Here is a 24,365-nt window from a genome sequence, read left to right on the forward strand (position 1 = left end):
TATGCTATTTAAATTTCCTCTGTGAATGTATTACTCATATGTTTTTTCTTATTCTTCCACTGGGTTCTGTCACATTAACTTGTAGCTACTTATTATGTATTATAGCTATTAACTCACTGTTACCATGGTTGTAAATAAATTCCTACCAGTTAATTATTGGTATTTTTAATTTCCTTACTATATTGGTCATCAAACAAAATCTTTCATCATAATACAGGCAAAGGTGCCAATCTTTTTGGCCTCAAGAGTCAACGGTAGGCATATAAAGGCACTTATAACTACAGTAATTTTTATTTTTACTTATTTATTTTTTAGTGGGAGAGAGAGAGAGAATCCCAAGCAGGCTCCATGTTTAGTGTGGAGCCTGACTCCAGGCTCAATCTCACAACCCTGAGATCATGCAGTGCTGAAATCAAGAGTCAGATGCTCAATTGACTGAACCACCCAGGCACCCCTACAGTAATTTTTAAAAACCAACAATATTTTCTTCTAATACATTTGAAGTTTTATGCTTTCTTTCAACAATTATAAAATTAAATCTAAAATGGGGGAGACCTGGTCTAGTTCACAAACAAATCAGGACCCAAAACACCATTATTCACCTTAATGATAGCACTTAAGACATTTGTTAAAATTATTTTCACAGAAACACATTCATTACAGCTTAAAAATAGGTATTTTCCTATCTATAACAGCTTTCTTAATAAGTTGCTGAATTCCATTACATTTTAATTCTCTTTCACTATTAAAACTAAACAGTTCTTGGGGCGCCTGGGTGGCTCAGTGGGTTAAGGCCTCTGCCTTCGGCTCGGGTCATGATTCCAGGGTCCTGGGATTGAGCCCCGCATTGGGCTCTCTGCTCGGCGGGGAGCCTGCTTCCCCCTCTCTCTCTGCCTGCTTCTCTGCCTACTTGTGATCTCCGTCTGTCAAATAAGTAAAATCTTAAAAAAAAAAAAAAAACTAAACAGTTCTCTAATTTTACTGGCTATTCCCTAAATTGGCTATCCTCAATGCAGTACACTACTTTTCAGGACAAAGATTACGTTATTCCATTAAAATCATGAGATGGCAATCCTTTAAAAATTTCCTAATAGGGCGCCTGGGTGGCTCAGTGGGTTAAGCCGCTGCCTTCGGCTCAGGTCATGATCTCAGGGTCCTGGGATCGAGTCCCGCGTCGGGCTCTCTGCTCAGCGGGGAGCCTGCTTCCTCCTCTCTCTCTCTGCCTGCCTCTCTGCCTACTTGTGATTTCTCTCTGTCAAATAAATAAATAAAATCTTAAAAAAAAAAAAAAAATTTCCTAATAAAAAATAAGCTGGAGAATAGAATTTTCCCAATTTAAGACTCTGCTTTTTTTCATAAAGCTTTGTTACCTGTTTCTTTTCTACCAGAAAGCACTGTCACATGACAAAAGCAAATATAAAAGGAACTTTTTTTTAAAAAAGATAAAATAACCAATAATGCATACTGAGAAAGGTTTTTCTTATTGGCATATATGACTTTACTTTTTTTTATTACATTTATGTAACATAACTTTATTTTCTGGAGATAAAACCATTCCTAATTCAAAGAGTACTATGAGACTCCGGTGTTTTTCCACATACACAAGTTTGATAACAATAACTTGATTACTGTAACTGTTTTAGAATCTGTTTCCTACAAATTAATGACCACTGCTTTGAAGAAATGAACACTATACCAGTCTTTCAGGAATTTAACAAATAGCTACAGTTCATTTTTTATGTAAATATTTTTAAGTAATACAGGCTTTCCTAAATTTAAACAGAAATCTCTAAGAATATTTATTCTCTAAGCACATTTATAGGGATTATTCTGAATATTTAGTGACTATTTGCTGATTTTTTTAAAGATTTTATTTGTTTATTTATTTGAGAGACACAGCACACCTAGCAGGGGCAGAGGGGGAGGGACAGGGAGAGAGGATATCAAGCAGATTCCACGATGAGTGCAGAACCCAACATGGGGCTCCATCTCACAACCTGTGAGATCAAAACCCGAGCTGAAATCAAGAGTTGGACACTTAACTAAGCCACCCAGGCGCCTCACTGTTTGCTAATTATTAACAGGTTCAGTGTACTAAAAATATTTTTAAAGTTCAAAAGAAAGACAAAGGTTCATCCTCTTTAATTATAACTACCAGGAACTCATTTTGGAGGCAATAAAGTAAAATTGTAAAGTGCAGGTTCAAATATTACAGAAAACTGATGTCTATAAATTCTTTTCAACTAGGTGAGCAAAAACAACAATAAGAGAAAAAGAAAGACAAAGAATTTGCATGTATGTCTGTGTGCGCTCGGAGGCAGACGAAGGAGAGAGAGAAGCAGGTTAACAATTCTGAATCTAGGTGATGTATACACAAGAGTTTACTGTAGTAAACTTGAAACTCTTCTGTAAACTTGACTTTTTCAATGAAAAGATTTAAAAATTCATAGAGAAAAATCAGAAAGCACCTACAGCTTTGGTCTTTCTATTAGGACAAACCTGTCTTGGGCAGAGCAGATAAGGTTCTACTCCCCTTTAAGACATAGCTTTTGAACCTTCAGCGTTCAACAGGACAAAAGGAGCTCTCCTTACCCATTTTCTACATGCCACTCCCACTCTCACTGCGCAATCAACCACCTCAAATTATAAGAATCAACCTATAGTTTGAAGTATAATACTCTTCCAGATCGAACATAAGTTTTAAATACAATTATTATCCAAATGAAAGAGTTGTTGCCTAAAAAAAGAATGGAGGAACTTCTACATTCTATTACTTATAAAGCAGTTAAGCATTTACTTTTAAATAAAGATTGAAGAAAATTCTCCAACTCCAACAAATGTTCTGGTAAATTTAAAACCTAAACCTCAAAGAATGATATGAATGTAGCTAAACAGCAAATGAACATCAATTTTATACTGAAGTTTTCTTTATAACATTTTAATTATTAAATTAAATGTTATTTCTTTTCCTACAAACATTTCTACAGAAGCTAGCTTGACCAATATCCATATTATAACTATGCTATAGGACAATATTTTTATGGAGTATATCTAGATTTCTGATTCATCAAGACATAACAAAGGGAAGCTAATTTTTAGAATCCTTCCTTGTAAACAGTCAGCATCTCAAATCCTAGGTCTACAAAAAGGAGACACACTCTTAACTACCTACTGAGTCAAGGCAAATGATTGAAGTGGGTCAGGTAGGACTTGTGGCAAAGCAGTAAACTCATGACACAACTAAACACCCACTGCTTAGTTGCAGCATATTGCTCCTACTGGAAAGTGAAAGACCAGAGCCAGGAAACACTCCCATTTACCAAAAGAAATTAGAAACTTGAATTTTACACAAAATTTCACAAAAATTGATAAGGTTAGAAACATCTTTGGAAAATTTTTAAAACACCATATGGGCAAATAAAACATCTCTATAAAACATTTTTGTCCAGAACACCAGGTTAAAACCTTTGCCTTAAAGCAGTACTTCACTTTCAAAAAAATCCAGGTTCTAAGTCAGTTTTAGAAAAGAGCATGCATTAGTTTAGTTGATTTTTTTGCAACTTGTTTAGTAGGTAAAATATATATTATTTAAACTCACATCATAATATCTAATTTTTCAAAAATAAACCCACAAAAACTAATCTTAAAAGAGCCAATTCTTTCAAGAAAAATTGCACTATTACTGGTATATCTTTAAATTTAACTGATGTTCCATATAGAAAATAAAGTTATTTTTTAATTTACTTGGGTCTAGAGAAAACAAACAAGAAAAAATATTATATGCATATTTTTAAGCATCCTAAGCATAACAAAGTACAAAAGAAAGGCACAATTAATGTATTAATCCTTTCAATTTTTTTTTTTTACTACAAATACTCACCTAAGGATGCACAAGCAAATTTTGCCTCCTGATGTGAGTCTGCAGAATCCAAATCTCTGTTTACTTTCAATGTCTGTCAGTACAAAGGTAAAATGCTGTCCAACTTGATTTTGAGATACTCTAAAATACAGCAATATTATATCAAACTTTAATGTGTTTTTTTTGTGTGAGAATTTTCTTAAAGGAAAACAAAGCAAGAATATATATCACATATATCACTGGTCTCACCTTCTCAATCAGTTGGTTCTCAAACCTAGAACTATGTTATAAAACTCAAATGACTGTGAAATGTTTAAACTAAATCACAAGTCAAATGTCACATTAAGTTGTAGTCCCTTACAGGCTGAGGAATCATAAGGTATTTATTTCACTGTTAAGTTTGCACATGCCTAAAGTACTTCTAAAATATTTCATAAATCTGAAAATGCCATTACTGAGACTGTGGTAGTGAGAAGCAAGACATGATGACTGATTCTGCTCAGCTCCAGCCTCTCTTGTCGTACTATTTTAAGACTGCTTAGACAGCAGATCAGGCTGCTTTAGTACCAATGGCAGCCAGGACCACCTCTGTTTAATTGTTTCTTCTGTTGACATTCTCACCCAGTAAAGTACCATAAAAATTACTATTGGCATTTTTGAGCATTCTTGTCTAGAGCTACCTATATACTGAGAACAATTTCCAAGCACAAAGAAAAAACACAGTTTCCACAGAAAAGCTTACTATAAAATATTTTAGCCAATTGTTGACCTAAGTATCATGTTATCCTACTATGTATGCATCACACTACAGCCTAAGGTGCAATATAAACCATCACACCAAACCTTCATCACCATTTAAAATATATAACTATTTCTTGTTACTGGCTATCATCTTGCTGTTACAACCGTAATTGAACAGCCACTTCCTGGTCCCAAGATAAAATATCCATGATACCTTAAGTTTGGTTCTGAAATAGCCACAGGAATTAGGTAAAAAGAAGTAAGTTACTTTACTACCATTGTGCCAATACTACAAACTGTTTTCAGTTGTCAGGAAATACAGCATTTCAAATGCTGAACATTTCACAAACACACATTTAAGTGGACAGTTCTGAAAAATTTTTACAAACTTCAAAAAGAACCTCTAGTACCTGATGTGCCCCCTAGTGCCCAGTGTTCACAACATACCCTCAAAAGCTTCTCTTGCTGTATTTAATCTTTGCTAGTTATTTGTAAATTGCAACTTTAACACACACAAACTGATTCTCCAGAAAGGAGGTCAAACAAGGGGTATCATTCATCAGCAATACTTAGAGTATCAATTAGCCTCATTCAGAAAGCATTATCTTTAACATTGTAAAATATCATATTTTTATTAATCTTTAGCAAAATATTTTCCAAAAATCAATTTTCTTTTAAAACCCCTCATACCATACTCTTAAAAAAACAGGTAATAGGGTGTGAAAATCGCATGAAAAACAATAAATGATCTAGTTTTATGCTCAAAGGTCTTTATATTCTGTGAAATTCCAACTACACAAAGGTAATACTCTATCCATTCAGTATTTGTTCAGTAAAATACAAACATAATGAGATTTTCAAAACTGCTAGGAGGATTTCCCCGCAGCCTTCCATAATATTGCACTATTTCTATACAGCTATTCTTGGGAGACAACTAGCCATGAGTTTCACAATATCACACAGATGGTCTTTTCAATTAGGGTGAAGTGAGATAGAAACCAGGATATATACATCTAATTTTAAAAGACACAATTCTAAGGCTCTGATTAAGGACATAGTAATATTTTTTTTTCTGCAGGTGCTTACAATATGCACCTGAAGACAAAAGGAAGAAATGAAATCTTTAAACTTCTAACGGACCATAGCAGAGAAAACAAAAGATATAATAATGCAAAAAGGCTTCTTCCTTTCAAATATTATTCATTTTGAAACTCTAGTCCTTTTTGTTGTTAAAAGCAGTGAAGAGAACGTACATTTCTTTTTATTAAAAAAACACATCAAACAATTTTAAAGTGCTCACTAAAATGAGCTGAAGTTACTTTGAATGACAGCTTATACTGTACCTTTCAATGTCAAAGGGGAAACAGAACTTGGGTACACTCTGTAGTACTTCCTGCAAATGCAAATTAAAAAAAAAAGCTTTAGAATATTTTAAAAGATGCACTCAAAACTTTTCTTGAGATCTTTTCTAGAGAGGAAAAAAAGTTTTGTTTTTGTTTTTGTTTTTTTTCTTAAGAAAACCAGCACAGGTTCCTAGACTAAAATAATTGATTATTAAAAAGGAATTAAGTTGGTGCTTTGGCAGATTGCACTGACAATGCCACGGAAGCCCCAGGAGGGAAAGGCCTGGCCTGAAGGGTATTAACACCCTTCACATCCCCGCTGGGATTCCCTTCAACAAGGCCATATGGATTTTACAAGAAGCACCGCACCATATGGGTAAGCTACGTCTGCTGCTACTTGTACCACAGACTAGCCACAGGGACTTCTGACAGATCCTGGCTCAAAAATATAAATGTTGTTTCAATTAAAATGCAGGCAGAGGAAAGGGAATGAAGTTGGCAGCAGCATGAATTACTGAGAGGTATAACAACCCTACATGTCCCATAGTAAAACGGTTAAAAAAAAAAAAAAGACTTTCTATAGCTAAAGAAACACATTTATATGTTCCAACTCTTGGTAAATTCAATAACAGTAACATTAAGTTTATCTCAAATAACATTCTTTAAAAAAGAAATGTGTATCTAAAACTAAGCCTTTAAATTTAAAACAACATAGCTTCTGTATACTTTCATTTATGAATTGCCTAATATGAAAATCAGTGTTTTAATTAAGCATAGAAAATAACCTGCAGTGATTTTATACAGTCATTATAAAATTTTATAAGCTCTTAGAAATCATACATATTATAATCATAACAAAATATGAATAATTGTCAGATACTTGGCAAAAAAATAGAAAAAGATTTTGTTATACATGAAAAACAATTAAAAATTAACTCTGATTATAAAGTTAAGCTCTAGAATTGAAGGTAACATCATATAAGTTCAAAGTCAGGTGATTTTACAACAAAGCAAAGATTTAGGAGAAGGTTTCCTATTAAAAAGAAAAAAGAACAAATATCTTAATGTAGTAGTCACCCCCAACAAAAATACTACCTCTCTATCAACAAAATTTACATCCAGAGAAATCATTTAGTACCTGCATATTTAATCCCTCTACAGAAACCTAGTACTGAGTGTTTTAAAGTAGAATTTTTCATATTCTTTTAAAATGTAGACTGCAATAAGGTATTAATTGATAATAAAACATTATAAAATTCCAATGCCAATACCTAAGAAAGCTTTGAGAGCCTTAAGACATTGAAACAGAAAGAAAAGCAGCATGTAAAAAAAACAATCCTTCTATCTTAGGGCAAGGTACCCTGCTCATTTAAAAATACAAGCATCTTTAGAAAAAGCTGTTTTACTATTGAAAAAATTCTATTAAATGTTATTAAAAGAGCCATTAAACTTGAAAGAATTTAAATTACTGAAATGGAAAACAGTTTATTACAAATAAGAACAGTTCATTTGTCCATTGCTAATCTGTATCTTGTGCTACAAAAAGTGAAGCCATTTACCATATTTACTACACATATGAACACTATTTCGATATTCCTCCCGTGCAAAGTTGTTCATATAATTTTTGTAACAACAGATACATATTCAAAACTCACTGTCTACTTCTAAATATACCCAAATTGGTAATATATTTCACATCAATTTTAAGACTCAAATTAAGAAGAATGTTTCCCATAGTTGCTCAATCTTTCACACCCTCCCCCTCCCTTCCACAAGCAACACACATGCACACACTTCTGCAAAACAGCCTCAGCTCGCTTCCCAACTGGCAGAAGCATCCCTCAGGGGACAAGTCTTTAAACCTCCGCACTCTTTAAAATTCAACCAGCCAGCAGGTCTATAGACTAGTGTATAAACAGTATAGACAAAAAAATCCTCTCTCAGCTTATGTCAGTGACAAAGCAGCTCAGCAGTTGACTGTTTCTCCCCTGACAGTATAAGCTGGGTTTACACAGATCAATAGCTGAAAGTCCTACCTAGCTCCCAGGGCTCGGGTTTTCTTCCTTAATTACAGGTGCTATTCAAACTGAAGTTAAAAAAGAAAAGAGAGAGAGAGGTTGAAGGGAGGAATAAGATACAAGAAAAAAGTTTTTTTTTTTTTTTTGGATTCTTTTAACAATAATGTTAATTGAAAACTGTACTTTTATATGTATTGGAAGTGTTCAGAAAGGCTGATGTTTCCACCATAAAGTGTTTCTGATATCACACACACATGCACACTAGATGAGGATCCATAGGTTAAGTGAAAGGTTTAAGATAAAACTCTTCAAAAGTTATGTTTCTATTTTCTTCAGGTTTTTGTTTCCAGGAAATACCTAATTTCCACAGCCAAGAGAAATTATTTGAATTTTCTAAATCATCTTAATTCTCTAAAATATTTTATTTTTATACAAAACACTCTGACTAAAACTTCAAATGTTAAAAATAGTAATAACAAAAGGAATTAAATAGAATATACAATTATTAATAGCAAAACACAAAGGGCATAACACATATATAATATGCATTTACCCTAAAAACAACACATTTACCACCATAGAAATGACTAGAAATAAAGACTGATTAAAATTTATAAATTGGATTTTTCTTTTTGGCACTATATCGCAGATCTGTATTAATAAGCATTATGGTCAAACTGACCTCATAAGAGAGGAGAGAGCAAACTGCTAGTGTTGTTGGGTTTATTAACTCTTTATCCCATGAGGCTACTGTTCAGCATCAAATTGACCACATAAGAAGGAAAAAGCATTTAAGAATCTACTTTTTGAAAAAACTAAAATATGCAGTGTTTACCTCCTAATTGAATTTCAATAATTACAAAGATCTTAGAATTTCTCAAAGAAAATTCTAAAATGAAATGAGATGTCATTATTGACACCAGTAACTGTTCTTCCTCTTTCTCAACTACTTCTTCCCCTACGCTATATTAAAACACTAATGTTCTCAAGGGCTCCATATACTGCTCTCTTCCATGCTGATAAATGTATCTGCCTACGCAATTTTGTTTACATCCACAGTTTCAACTACAACTACCAATCTCTTAGTCTTATAGTCTAGATATTTCTGACTCCAGGATTATATATTTAACTACTCTCTAGTATCAATTTTTAAATATTCCCTATACACCTCAAATTCAGAATACACAAAACTGAAACAACTGTTTTAGTTGTAGTCCTTATCACCTAGAACAGCAGCACCATCTACCCAGTTCCCCAAACCAAAACATGATAGCTGTTTAGACCCTCCCTTTTCTTAACTTCCATATATGATCAGCCACTCATCAAGCCCTCTTAATTCAATTCCATAACTATTTCACTCCAGAAGTTCTCAATGGGAGGGCAGTAAGAATTAGAAGGACGATAAGAAGATATAAGAATCACTTGGGAGGGCTTTTCGAATCACTTTTGATCACCTACACTATAGACCCAAAGGGTCTCCACTCTTAGCTCCAATACCACCCATAATTAAGGAATAAGACTAACTGTAACTAAGAAATATACTAACTGTTAAATTAAGGAATAAGACTAGTACTAAGGGTGCTTAATATGTAAGGAATAGTTACTCTCTCACTGCAAAAAGTGACAAGATTTGTTCAGGGATTGGTTAATTTAACATCCTCTTTAAGGACTCCAGAAACTTCCGTCCTTCTTTCTGCTTTGCCGTCCCTGCATTTGTTGGATTTGTCCTCAGCAACCTATATTCATGGTCACAGAGAAAGCTGCCAGAGTTCAGCACAACACATGAAGACACAGCAGCATCCAGTGAAAGAAGCATATCTTTCCGTTATCTCTTTTTAACAGTGAGGAAATCTTTTCCAGAAGTGCCTCCCCACCACGAGCTAACTTTCCCAATATATTTAATTAGCCAGAAGGTCAGAGTCACTCCTAAACTAATCATTGGCAAGGGATGGTTATCTACGCTTAGCTTATCCTTCGACTAGTTATAGGAAAAGTCAAAATTCAAACTTATTCATTTTCTGCTAACCAAGATGCACATAATTTTATATAAAGAAGCTGAGGTACCATACTTTTTTAAGATTCCTCAAAATAATTTTAATCGGATAATTAAATTTATACCAAAGTTCTCAAGAAAAATATAACGTAATATTACATAAGAACAGTTTTCAAATATCCATCATTTTATTCATTTCAGTAACAAGAGGGCCATTTGTCAATTCTAATCTGATTTTTCACAAAGGGCATCGATTTCTAAAAAGGTGATTACTTCACTTTGAATATTATCTCCCCAAATACGTGAAAAATAATTAATGCTATGAATTCCAAGAAACATGTACTAAGCTGCTTAGTCATAAGCAAGCTGCACAGTACAGAACTGAGATTCCCACACTGTGCACAGAGATCTCATGGGCAGTGCAGCAAACTCACATGGGCACTGCAAGATGGATTAAATCTTCAAGGGAAATACAGCTATACTAATAGGGTGATTAAATCAGATGGCATTTTATTAAAAGACAGAATTACATTAATATGGTAAGCTATACATCTAGCCTCTTTAGACATCATCTTCTCATTTTTTTAAAGCATTTTTTTAAAAAAACTAAGAGAATGGATTTTAAACTTAAAACTAAGGAGTAACTATCAGAATAACTGAGCCCACTATGGAATTTTTCTCTTGGTATTTATATTTATGTACTATTTCAATTAGAAATAAACTTATTTTTTGTCATTCCTCCTTAAATTAGGGAAAGCATTGTTAAGTCTGTGATTTCTGACACTAAAACTGTTTAGACTTTGAACCCTGATCAAATTATTTTTCACTTTCAAAAATTAAAAATGAATTTTTATTGTTGGAAGATTTAAATACCTGCCAAAAAGCAAATTTATTCTGCCATAAAAAGAATTGTGCTGTTGAAACATAAATTTTAAGGATTTGGGTTCTCTGTGTATCAGTCTTAGAAGGATGAGGAGACCTCTGTGGTCTGCAGTCACTTTAGTTTAACCTACTGCCAATGACAAAGCCTAGATTCGAGCAGGGCGGAGTGACATTATAAAAATATGTATATTCACAATTAGATAGGTGGTTTGCTTGGCCAAAAGCCATGAAAGAAAATTATATATTTATATGCAAGTGAGTTTCCAAAGTTTCTTTCTCAAAAATTCTACTAAATACTGACTTCAAATTTTTATCCCTAGGTTAACTTTAAGTTCTAATTGAGGATCGGAATAACAATTAATCAACTCTATTAAGGAAAAGCCATTTAGGAAGACTCCCTTTGTTTTCTAATAACCATATAACCCTCCCACTGTTTTCAGATTAATACCTCCTTGCTTTATTTACCCTATTTTAACGAATAACATTTTCTAGATGAAAGGAAATACATAATAAATAGAACACTGCCTATAAAATTTTGCATTTACAAATACTAAAGTATTTAAAAGTGAATGTCTATCATTTAAATCAAGATAAGTAGAATGAAGATAAGTAGGAAAATACTTCTGTTTTTAGGGGGAAAAAAAACAAGTTTCACCTCAGTCAACTAAGAGGCTACCATGACTTCACCCTGCAACTAGATGTTGTATAGAATAAAGGAAATATGATTCCTGATTTTCAGAACAAGGGAGACTTAACATTAGATCCACTACAAAATAGATGCATGCATACACACACACAAACACACACAAACACACACACACAGGCACATACCCACATAAGCACACACATCTTAGATGGAAAATCACAGTGGTCAAGTTCACAATGTTCTGGAGTCAACAGTTAATATTAAAATTCTGGCTCTGTGAGGTATTGGCTATGTGCTCCATTAACCTCACCCAGAAAATGGGCAAAAACTATTATCTATCTTGTAAGACTGAGGATTTTATGTGGGGATTTATATGAGGATTATAGAAGAAATCCACACAAATGATTAGACAGTGTCAGGCATAAAAATCTCCTAACCACCGTTAGCTCTTTTATTATTTAGTTACTTGTTTTAAGAATTCTCAAACGTCATATGCAATTCCAATGAACAGATTTACTTACACAATAAATATTTACCGAATAACTCAAACATTAAAGGTCCTATGTTCAATGACCTATGTCAAAACATTAGCATCCTGAGACATAAACTGAGGAAAAATATCATACTGAATAACTTATCTGCCTCCTTTGAAAATTTTTAATATATTTAATATAGTTGTATATGGATATAGATATACATGTAGATATAGATTTGAACATATTCTACTATTTCTATTTAACCAAACACAATAAAAGCAGATTCTGTTAACTCTGCGAAGTTATACCATATGCATTATCTCATGATCCAATACGTGTAGGAACTTACTTTGGGCTGTCATATTAGCTACTTGTTTTGAATTAAAACGATCTTCTAAGAATTGTGCCAACAGACATTTTTCATTTAAGGAGGATTTATTAATAAAATTCCTTTTTCATGTATTTATTTATCGAACCACATAATAAAGATTAGTTACCAATTCTAGGTAAGGTACTGACCAACTTGAGGAATAAAACTATCTCTTGCTTTCTTCTACAACCTCAAACTAAGCCTTCCTTCAACTGTCCTGGCAAAGATACTGTTAAAGGTACCCTTAGAAAACATATCCTCTCTGTTTCTCACTGCCCTGAAATAGTGTTATCTCTCTTTGTTCTTTGCAATCTTGACTTTATATTTTTCCTCAGTCAAAGGTTGTCAAACTCTTGATTCATATTTTTTCTATTATTCTTCATACATGGGCCATGTGCAGATAATCCTTCTGTCATGATATGCATGACATATTCTCGATTCACTGTGTAGGGTACACATTAGAGAACTGATTTTTGTATTACAGATGACAAACAGAGGTATGATATGTTCCAGAGCAGTAAATTATAATTATCCTTTCTTTCTGGTCCTGCATTGAACCTAGTTCAGAACTATGCCTGAACTGTTAACTTTCCCCAGATAGTGAATCTTGTGTTACACCAGACGGAAATCTTGTTGTTTGTCTGATGCTTTTAAGAATAGAGTCTTAGGGCGCCTGGGTGGCTCAGTGGGTTGGGCCGCTCCCTTCGGCTCAGGTCATGATCTCGGGGTCCTGGGATCAAGTCCCACATCGGGCTCTCCGCTCAGCGGGGAGCCTGCTTCCCTCTCTCTCTCTGCCTGCCTCTCTGTCTACTTGTGATCTCTCTCTGTCAAATAAATAAATAAAATCTTAAAAAAAAAAGTATAGAGTTTTAGTTTTAAAGCATGAATCAGGAACTGTACACTTTAAAGTGTTTGAAAAATATATTGTTAGATGAGTATTATTATATTCTGGGAGAAAGGATATATTTATTATTTCTCTATGCCTTGAAAGCCCTTGGAATCTGTAAAATCATCTAGCAAAATGCGAATAATAGTATATCTTAAAAGTCTGAACAAATTTTAATTGATTGTCTATATAACTATTTGGAGGCTTTGTTTGGAAGAATTAACTTATAAGTACACAATTATAAAATACAACCTGTTACATGAAGGCTATTTACCTAAAGGGTATAAGGTCTAACAGTACTTATATATTGATAAACTCAATGTGAATTTATTTATATCAATTATCAATATATTTATGTATATTTATTTATCAAATATTTAATGTGTGAACACTGTAATATAGTAAGAGCATTGGCAGGAAAAGTGAAGAATACCAGGAAGCCTAGAAGACAGATATGTAAACCAAATTTAGGAAGAGTGCTTCTGGAAGAGTGAAGTAAAAGTCCCAAGGGAAGAAATCCCATCTAAGTAGAGAGAGGAAGGGAAAATGAGAAATTGACCAGGTTGTCGAATGAGAAGAGAGAGGATGAGAAGATATAAGAATGATCTTCCCTCATAGGAAAGAAAAAGTTCAAAAGTTTAGAAATGAGAAAAAAACAAGTACAAAGTTTGGAAGAATGATAAGGGAATGTAGCTTGAAAAATAAGCAAGGAACTGAATACATAAGGTCTTCAAGCTACCTAAAAAGTTTGGACTTGATGCAAAAAGTAGGGAAACCGTTCCACCTTGGTTTGTCCACAACACTTCACATACGAAAATGATCAATAGCATCCCTTTTTACTTTCAGAGGTATTCAAGTTATAATTTATTATAATAGAAATCAGAACAGTGGTAACCTGGGGCTGTGAGGTGGGTTAGGGGATATAATGAGTATCCAAAAAGCAGCAAGAAAGAACTTCCTGGAGTGGTTATAAAGTCTATATGTTTAAAGGAATGTGGGTTACACAAATGTATGTATCTGTCAAAACTCATTTCATTGTACACTTGAGAACTGCATTGTACCATATATAAATTTTCGGTCAAAAAAAAAAAAAACCTAATAAATAAGTCTCTCAGTTTGTACAATAAATCATGGTTCACCGTACCTAAAAGGAAGTTTTGAAGTGTTTAAAGCAAAGAAGGGACCCAACTGGCCTTCAATTTTAGAGCTATCACTGTGGGTGGCTATACCAGCCAGAACAAATTTAAAAAGGACAAGATTGAAGACGAGAAGTCTTCTGTAATAATCAAGAGGAGTGGTGGTAGCCTGAAGTAAAACTGGAATGCACAGAAGGGAACAAAATTAAGTTTTGTGTATATATATACAGAGAAAACTTAATTTTAATATATGATAAAATAAATAATAAAATACATATTTTATAATTTTAGTTTATATTTTATACTTACATATCATTTATATTTTATATATAATTTTATATATATTTCAGAACTGTCACAGAACTGACAAAATTCAAACTCCAATCTATACTATAAAAAATATATGAAGACTTCTATTTAATATAAGAAATAAAGTTCTGAAGTCTCATGTTATCACTCTGCTTCACTGTCAAATCATGAAATAAGTTCATCGTTCCGTCTTCTAATACTCTAGGGTGCCATACTCAGTTACACCACACACACACACACACACACACACACACACACACACGGCAGTTGTCTTGTACTTTTACCCTTTTTACAAAAGGACCAAATTAAGGAAAATTCTCACCAGTCAGGAATAAGGCTTAAAGATCACCTACCATGCACTCCTCCTAAGCACCAGCATCTCCAAAGGAATCTCAGAATGTAATCAAAATATGGAACCAACCACATTCTCCTCCTAAATATTCTTCTACTGCCAGCTGAGAGAACTGTAAACTGCCTTCTCTTCAGTGGTACCTTAAAACCTGGTCTCTGATAACCCTCAATCCCAAAATAATCGATGCAGATTCAGCACACCAGATCAACTGTCATTATTCCATATACACCAGCTGACAATAAATATTGGTGAAGCGAGAGACAATAATGTAGACAGGAACTATGAAAAATATCTAGGACAAATTTCCCTCTCTCACATCCCATCACCCCTTTTTTCTCAAATCATGCTGGTGTAGGAATGACAATCCAGAAGACTTTCAACATTCCTGAAACTGAGTCTTCCTAGAATATTGTCTTGTTCAACCCAGCTCCAGCCATCTGTTCTTCATTCTTTCCACTTATCTTTTTTTTTTCTTTCCACTTATCTTGAAGAGGGAAGCACACCTTACCATTGCTGTCCAAAACTAAACCTTCCACTTAGTTGTGATTCAGTCTCAGCTGAACTACCATTAGAGTCTGTACATTAGTATCATAGTTCATATGGTATTGTATTATGATTATAATAACTTTTAATTTTTTAATTTTATAAGAATAAAATATACAATGTATTTTAATATATATACTATATATATATATATAGTATATATATATATATGGGGGTAAAGATGGAGACATCAGGAAGTAGCTGGATAAACTGGTGCTCTAGAGAGAGAACCAAGCTTAGATAAAGACAAAGAAAGGGAATGGCACTGATGAAAACATATGGATAAGAGCTATGACTTTTATTCTCCAACATTATGAAAGATCAATGGTTTTCTTCATATTTTTATATTCCCCTCAATAAATACTCCATTATAATATCCCCAGATTATAAAATCAGTAAATTTTCTCATACAATGATAAAAACGTATCTTTGCTCTCCTAATGATTTGTTTCAAGATAGAGGTTATAGAGTGTTTAACCACTTCCAATATTATAATGAACATATGTCATTCATCAGTAACCAGAGATCAACGAAGTTAACAGCAAACAAGAAAGTCTTATTAGTTACAATTGGCATGATAAATGGAAACAAATGAATGTCTAAAATCTTTGGGGGTTTAGTCAACTTTGGAGTTCCTCTCATGCCTAACCAGTGCCTGGTACATTACTAATGCTCTGAAAAAAATTTGTTGAATTCATGTTAGATTACTGTTTTAGCATCAGCAGAATAAATTTGCTTTGGTAGACAGTTCAAGGAAATGTGATTTAAAAGTGTGCACCTTCTCTTATTTCAACACTTTCCTAAATCAATCAGTCAATCAATCAATCAATCAATCATTGCTGGGGTGCATGGGTAGCTGACTTGGATAAACATCTTGACTCTTGATCTCAGTTCAATTCTTGATCTCAGGGTTGCGAGTTCAAGCTCCATGAATAATAATAATAATTACTATAATTATAATTATAATAATAAACTACTCAATGTCAGATTCTGACCTAAGCACTTTAAATCTATTACCTCATTTAATCTTCAAAACAACTTGTGTTTTGTTTCCTTTTATATGTGGGAAAAAACCAAAAAGAAGAAGTCAAAGAGACTAAGTAACTTGACCAAAGTCCCACAGCTAGCAAACGTTAGAGTCAGGACTTAAACTCATAGGCTAAAGCTTCTAACCATTACTCTCCACCCTACGTATTCTTTTTCACTTTGTTTTCATGAAGGTTCCAACACATAATCAGCAGATGCCTAAATCTGATGCCCACTTGGTCTCTACGTGGTGGATATTTCCCATGTTTATGAAGAATTAAAATTATACAATTAATAATTTAAAGCTAAAGTTCAATCTGGTATATGAAAAATATAAAAGAGGCCAAGACATGAAGGAATCATGAGGAGAAACATGAGATAGTATGTAATTAGAAAAGTGAGTCTTACCTTCCCTAAGTTGTTCTAGTCCCTGAAATTAACTTTCAAGACCAAAAAAAAAAAAGCTGCTTATGTCTATAATTGTTTATTTATTACTACTGAGAATATTGGTTTTACAATAAACTAACACACACCTAACTCCTTTGAAATAACAGATTTATAAATGAGGGCTTAAATTGATTCTCACAGAGGAATAAAATATCAAGTAAGAAAGTTTCAAGCACAATATTTAAAATCTGAAACAAAATCATGTGTCACATATCAGAACAAGGACCATACCAGAAGAAGTAAACAATACTAGAGTAACAAAAGCAGGATGAGGTTAAACAAGGGAGAGGGTTAGGGTTGAAAAAGTATTTATTTATCTTAGGCTCAAGAATGAAGATTTATAGATAGGTCAAATCTGTCTGTATATGGTGGTCAGATGGACAAGGAAAACTGTAACTCAGATCGTGAACACCCTGGGTTCACTTAAACCTTTAGCAAGTCTATTCAATGAAATCTGCTAGACATTTTTATCCCTTTCAATATAAAGCAACAACTAAAGTACTTAGTAATTAATATAAAACTTTATTCAGGCACAGTCAACAGGCAGGACTAAAAATCAAGACTCCTGGAGCTCTGACTTTATACATATATTTTTTAGGTTATCTTAAATTATCCAAAGATTTTTCTTTTATAAAAAACGTACATGCCCATAATTTTTACTATGCCAGACTACAATTAAAATTGAAGTCACAGTGGGTTTTTCTGAATGAATATTTCTTGAAATTCTAAATAGAAATACTGTGAGCTATTATTTTGCAAACTTACTCTACCACACCCATTATAGAACATGCATCTCTTGGAATAAAAATTTAGTTCACACTCTCTGCTGATGTAATCCTTGGCCTTTGCTGAGATTATAAGGTGCCAATTTTGGTTTTAGTTCTTGTAATGCAGAAAAGTCTTTCTATGAGAAATTGAACTGTGAACACTGATTCTTTTCACACTCAGAAAGCCACCAAACAGGCCTCACCAAATAGCAATGAGTTTTGATCACTCCTAGTCTAGTCCACTTTGGCATAAACAACCTTAAAGAGAAAACACAATTTCCTGAATCTCTTGTAAACGATTTTGTTCAATAAACCAGAAACTACATGTTGTCATTTGATAAACTTTCTCAATTAAGAAGTAATAATTCTCTTGAATGAATTATCTCATACCTTCTACATATTCCTTACAATATGTTACTGTATTGGAATATATGGAGACCAAGAATAATTATAAAAACAGGAGTGGTTTATTTGTAAAAGAATATTAAAATAAACTCTGCAAGGTTAGTTTCAACCTTTGGTCAGCTAAAAAGTAGATCTAAAATTGGGGCGCCTGGGTGGCTCAGTGGGTTAAAGCCTTTCCTTCGGCACCAGTCATGGTCTCAGGGTCCTGGGATTGAGCCCCACATCAAGCCCCCCATCAAGCCCCACATCGAGCCCCACATCGAGCCCCACATCGGGCTCTCTGCTCAGCGGGGAACCTGCTTCCTCCTCCTCTCTCTGCCTGCCTCTCTGCCTACTTGTGATCTCTGTCAAATAAACAAATAAATCTTTAAAAAAAAAAAAATAGATCTAAAATAGTTGTCTTTCACTGAAAATTTTCCTGAAAGTATGATGTAAATTCAGCAAGTTTCCATCACTTCTCAGAGTTGATTCTTCTCAGCTTGGGGCCACCAGTGATCTCCAGTTTCTTCATCTAATAGCCTTTCTTCCAGTCTTTAACTTATTTGACTTTTCTACAATGTATCATGTTTCTTTTATTCACATAATGTACATTTATTCAGTATCTACCATACATGAGACATTTGGGATTAGATGAAAGGAATCCCCCCCCCATGATCTGAGGAAGCTCAGGTTTCTCCCTAAGCACACCTGCTTACAAGTGTCTTCCTGAGTTGTCTGTATCCACTTTATCTAGCTCTCCTCCCATCTCTGTCATTTCCTTGCCAGCTGCTTCACGTCTCCTTCTCCACAAGCCTTCTCCATTTGGTGGTCCTAGGGTTCTTTCTGACTTTAGCCTTCACTTCTCGATGGGAAATCCAATCTCATTGCTAAACACTATGGGTGAAAATCTGGGCACTCCAGCAAAAAATGAGAGGTTCAGAACCCAGGTCAGCTACTTAATAGCTATGTGAAAATATGTCATCATCCTTTCTTAAACTCTGGTCAGAAGTTTTCTACTACTTAGAAGACATCCCTACCGTAATACCTGGCATATCCAAAATTGAAAACATCATTCCTCCTTCAAAATATGTTCCTCTTCCTAATGTCTTATTTCTATGCTGTCATGCTAACTTTTTCCCAATTTAACTTTTTCCAAACTTTAGAATCGGGCAACAATTTTTCTTTCTCTATACATAAGCACATCAGAAACTAGTTAAAACTACATGGACCTCATGACCTCATGTCTGCATTCACCAAGATGACCACTAGACTGCATTGTTGTCTTTTCTTGTCAAAAAGGCTAAGGGTAAAGATACAAAGATACGTGTTACCACTTAATACTAGCTTACCCAGATAAACTGCAATGCTATCCCTTGTCTAGAAGAAATACATATGCATAAACTGGTAACTATGTATCTGAATAATAATTTATAGAATAAGCAGTAATTAATATTTTAACATAATACTTACCATCACAATCTTTAAAATACTTAATTTTTAACAACCATCAAGTTAATTTTTGAAATTAAATCTATTTAAAGGCAAATTTTTAACCAAGTGTTATGTACTACTTGAAGCATTTCTATGAAATATCATACCTAACATTACGTCTTTAAGATTTAAAAAGTCTAACATATGCAAAGTCTATTAAAATGCACATAATTTATCTTACCCAAAGTGAAAATATATCTAATAAATAGTACTATTCATCTGGCCTCTTTTAGCTCTCCCTTAACATACAAATGAATTCCTTTTCCCCAAAACATAGCAGCTGGGAATGAAAGGAAAGATTTCAAATGATCATTTTCACATCATATTCCATCATCTTTTCATCAGTTTTTCCTAGCTTTTCTTTGAGCCCATTCTTTTACAAGAGGTCTCTTTTTAGATCAATCCATATTTCCATAATCCACACTGCTGTTTCCTCCTCTTCTCCCCAGGGTGGACTAACCCCCACATCCAGAACTATGGCTTACAACTGTCATTAAGCCTTACAACAATAACAAGATAACAAAAGAACGGGTGGGGATGAGGCTAGCTCATACCATATGTTGATCAAGTTCAATACTTTCAGCTAATAGAGAATATTTTTTAAGCTTCAACATTTTAATAGTAAAATTTTTTAAAATCTACTTATTCTCCCCAGTTGTATTTAGGCTTAAATTTTAAACATTAGTAAACAACCTGGCATTATTACTTTAAAAGAGCTTATCTATTAATAATGTACTGAAATGGGGTTGGAAAACAGAAGTAACCAACAAAAATGTAAGCTGGCAATTTATGGTTAGTTACTGATTCTAGTAACCTACAAGCCTCACTCAACTTATACCAATTCCAAAAAAAGAAATTTCTCTCAAAGGTAATTTTTAAAGCAGTATGCAGTTATAACAAGCAAGATTATTTCAAAATAACATATCCCATGTGAATTAATATTGACTTAATGTCAATTTTGAAGAATTTTAATTTTTCCATCAAGTAACATCTGAAAATGTTTCTTTTGTTTCATAGTTAACTAATCTTAAGTTCTTTTGTAACTAAAAATAAACAAAATTTGAAATGTAACAGTTTGAACTGGCAGACTTTCATGCTTCTATCTTATATTTAAATACTTCTTTCTTTTCCTGACTTCCAAAGAACTACATCTGATTCATCAGTCTATGTTAAGTCACTTTGAACAAGCTATCTCAACTGTTTTCTCTCAAAGATTCAAAACCTCTTATAGAACTAATTCCAAATTTATTTCATCAAATGTTTACTGCATGATAAAAAGTAATTTGTTGTGAAACCACATTTATCATTTTCAATCTGGATCATCTATCATTATTTTATTTCCGTAAATTGCTGAGTAACACCTGATGTGTCAGAACTGCTCTGAATAATTTGCATAGTTAGAATATAAAAATTTCGCGGCCATCAAAATAAACATAAAAACTTTATCTCTAAGAGTTCATTAAATTAAACTTGTTCACCTTTAAGCCGAAAAATACAGTCATTTCTTCAGGGGCTCAATTTTATTACTTAAAATGTATGCAGAAATACTCTTCAATAGGAGTTTGCTAGACTGCATAATTCTGTTTCCCAATAAATACTTAAGCTATAAAGCAAAATTTCTAAAAGACCAAGATGGTTTTCCAAATTAGTTTCCCTGTTTGCAATCAAGGTTTTAAACTTTCATGGTCCAAAATGTAAGATAAACATGCAGGTAAAATAAGAATGTGATCTCATTTCGTCTTGAGCTTTCTAACACTACATCTACAAAAGAAACAATCTTGTCTATATAAAGAGAGGTGGGAAGAGAAAAAGACCTAATTATGATGATTTTCTTAGATTTAGTTTTAAGTACATGCTTGCCACTTATTTATAAGGTTTGATTCTGATTCTTCCTCTTTAGACACAAAAATGCACAAGACAGCTAATGCTGTAGCTACATCACAAATTAATAAGAAGTAATTGATATTTTAGAATTATTTAGATGATTACTGATAAAATACTGACACATGAAACAAAGTATGCAGGCATAATATAATTCTCTTATATCAGCCATCATATCTCTTTATAAAATTTGATTAAAAAATAAGAAATCAATTTGCCTTAGAAATATGTGTTTATATATAAATACATGCTTATGGGGGAGTGAAATAAAAACTAGTCATCACACATAAAAAATTTGTGCAAGACAATTCATCCCTTCCATTTAGAAAAACACAGAATACAATTAGATTATTTTGTGTGTTCCTGATATAATCAACTGACAGTTAAAAATAATATAATCAACTCCAAATGAGCAAAAAAAATCTAATTTTTATATATCTGCAATAATTTAAACATTTATTTTGAATATATTAAGATTTAATAGATTATTTCCAAATAATTTATATCTTCTTTATAACTGATGCAAGAAGCAAAGTTACAAAATGTCCAGCTACCAGTCTACTGCAATTGCAAATCATAAAACATTACATATTATTCTGACTAAATCCTTTTAAAATCATTAAAAGAAGAAATACAATTGATGCCTTGAACAATGCAGAGGTCTGACTCCCCCAAAACTTAACTACTAATAATCTACTATTTACTAAAAGGCTTACTGATAACATAAACAGTCAATTAACACATACTCTGTATGTCATATGTATTATATACTGCATTTCTACAATAATACAAGCTAGAGAAAAGAAATTATTATTAAAAAACATAAGAAAGAGGAAATACATTTATAATACTATACTGTATTTTCTGAAAAATATCTGCATGTAAGAGGACCTGTGCAGTTCAAACCCATGTTGTTCAAGGGTCACCTGTGTTTTCTGAAAGGATGGATGTGTAAAAAGATTTTTTTTTTTTAATATAGAACAAGCATTCTTCCTACACCATGCAGGCCAACCATTACACATTACTGAACATGAAAAGAAAATTATAGACAGTGTCGAGTATGTTTGTTTTGGAATCTGCCAACTAGCTGGCTACTTGCAGTTATAAAAGACCTATGAAGATATAGCTGAAGGGTTAAGATTTGAAATATTCTTCTGTTACTATACATAATACATAGTTTCTTACTATTATCCACTCTTAGAACTGTAATCCAAAGTGTTTCCAGATAATTCCTCCAAAGATTTGCTTAGTGGAATTTTTATTATTGTTGTAATTTAAAATTACTATTAAAATATACCCTTTTCTCAAAGCATTTCTAAATGTATTTTCTCACCTAGCATACTAGTTTGTCAACATATGCTGAATTTTATTTTTTTTAAATTATTTTATTCTCCTATAGAAATCTAAGAAAGAGAAGAGGAACACACAAGTCAGGTACTCATGAACACAGTCGGGAACTACTAAATCTGCATGTTGCCTAACATGTGTGCTACGACACATCTTGTCGTTCATATTTTGATGAATCCCTATTACACAACACCAATCTGAAATCTTTCTAAATGAAATATTCCACTACACTCTTAAATACATTCCTCCTAGATTATCCTGTTCCTGTTTTTCTAAGAAGGTTAAGATAACCTATCATGAGTTTATTCAATTTCCCTTGGCTTCTCACTCATTCATCTAGTCATTCAAAAATCATTTATTCAGATCTTATTATGTACCAGCCACTGTGAGATGTGGAAATTGAAAAATGAAACTTAAACACACACATACACATGCACACACATACACACACACACACACACACACACACACACACGGAGTACAGGAGACTGAAATATTCAAAAAGGAAATATAACTGTAGAATACATAAATACACCCAAGAGGCTATGGAAGTATAGACAGGCTGCACTGGAGGTCAGGGAAGCCTTCAAAGACTAATTAATTTTCAAGCTAAGAATGACAATGGATGACAATGAAAGAAGAAAAAGAATGGAAATGGAGAGTAAAAACAGAAATGCCACACACAAAAATAAGAAATGGGGCCTGGGAAAAGCCAGGGGCATGGTGTCAAGGAAATCTGATCATGTCCTCTCATTTGCTGAATGACTACCCAAGTGCTTCATATAGACCTTAATCTCTACAATGAATCCGAAGAAGTAACTATCATGTCATTGACTGCAGAGGATACTTGCTTTAGGGAACAAAGCACAGAACTGACAAATTTAAACTCCAATCTATACTATAAAAAATATATGAAGTCTTCTATTTAATGTAAGAAATAAAGTTCTTAAGTCTCGTGCTATCACTCTGCTTCACTGTCAAATCATGAAATAAGTTTATCATTCCATCTTCCAATATGCTAGGGTGCCATATTCAGTTACACCACACACACACACACACACACACACACACACACACACACGGCAGTTGTCTTGTACTCTTACCCTTTTTACAAAAGGACCAAATTAAGGAAAATACTCAGCAGTCAGGAATAAGGCTTAAAGATCACCTACCATGCACTCCTAAGCACCAGCATCTCCAAAGGAATCTCAGAATGTAATCAAAACATGGAACCAATGCTACATCCACATTCCCCTCCTAAATATTCTACTGCCAGCTGAGAGAACTGTAAACTGCCTTCTTTTCAGTGGTACCTTAAAACCTGGTCTCTGATAACCCTCAATCCCAAAATAATCAATGCAGATTCATACTCTTCCAGCACACCAGATCAACTGTCATTATTCCATATACACCAGCTGACAATAAATATTGGTGAAGCGAGAGACAATAATGTAGACAGGAACTATGA

General features: G+C 33.4%; 1 protein-coding gene across 5 annotated transcripts in view; it reads right to left on the minus strand.

Annotated features, from left to right (window-relative positions):
- Nucleotides 1-24,365, minus strand: part of DENND1B (DENN domain containing 1B) — a 277,522-nt gene that overhangs the window by 167,628 nt on the left and 85,529 nt on the right. For all 5 annotated transcript variants that reach the window (XM_059147015.1, XM_059147012.1, XM_059147017.1 and 2 more), the window contains exons 4-5: nucleotides 5,944-5,993; nucleotides 3,881-4,000 (exon numbers count right to left, since the gene is read on the minus strand). In XM_059147015.1, coding sequence (XP_059002998.1) covers nucleotides 3,881-4,000; nucleotides 5,944-5,993 — 170 coding nt within the window. The remainder of the gene's footprint in view (nucleotides 1-3,880; nucleotides 4,001-5,943; nucleotides 5,994-24,365) is intronic.

This window comes from Mustela lutreola, chromosome 14 (genome assembly GCF_030435805.1).
Source record: "Mustela lutreola isolate mMusLut2 chromosome 14, mMusLut2.pri, whole genome shotgun sequence".
Classification (NCBI taxonomy): Eukaryota; Metazoa; Chordata; class Mammalia; order Carnivora; family Mustelidae; genus Mustela; species Mustela lutreola.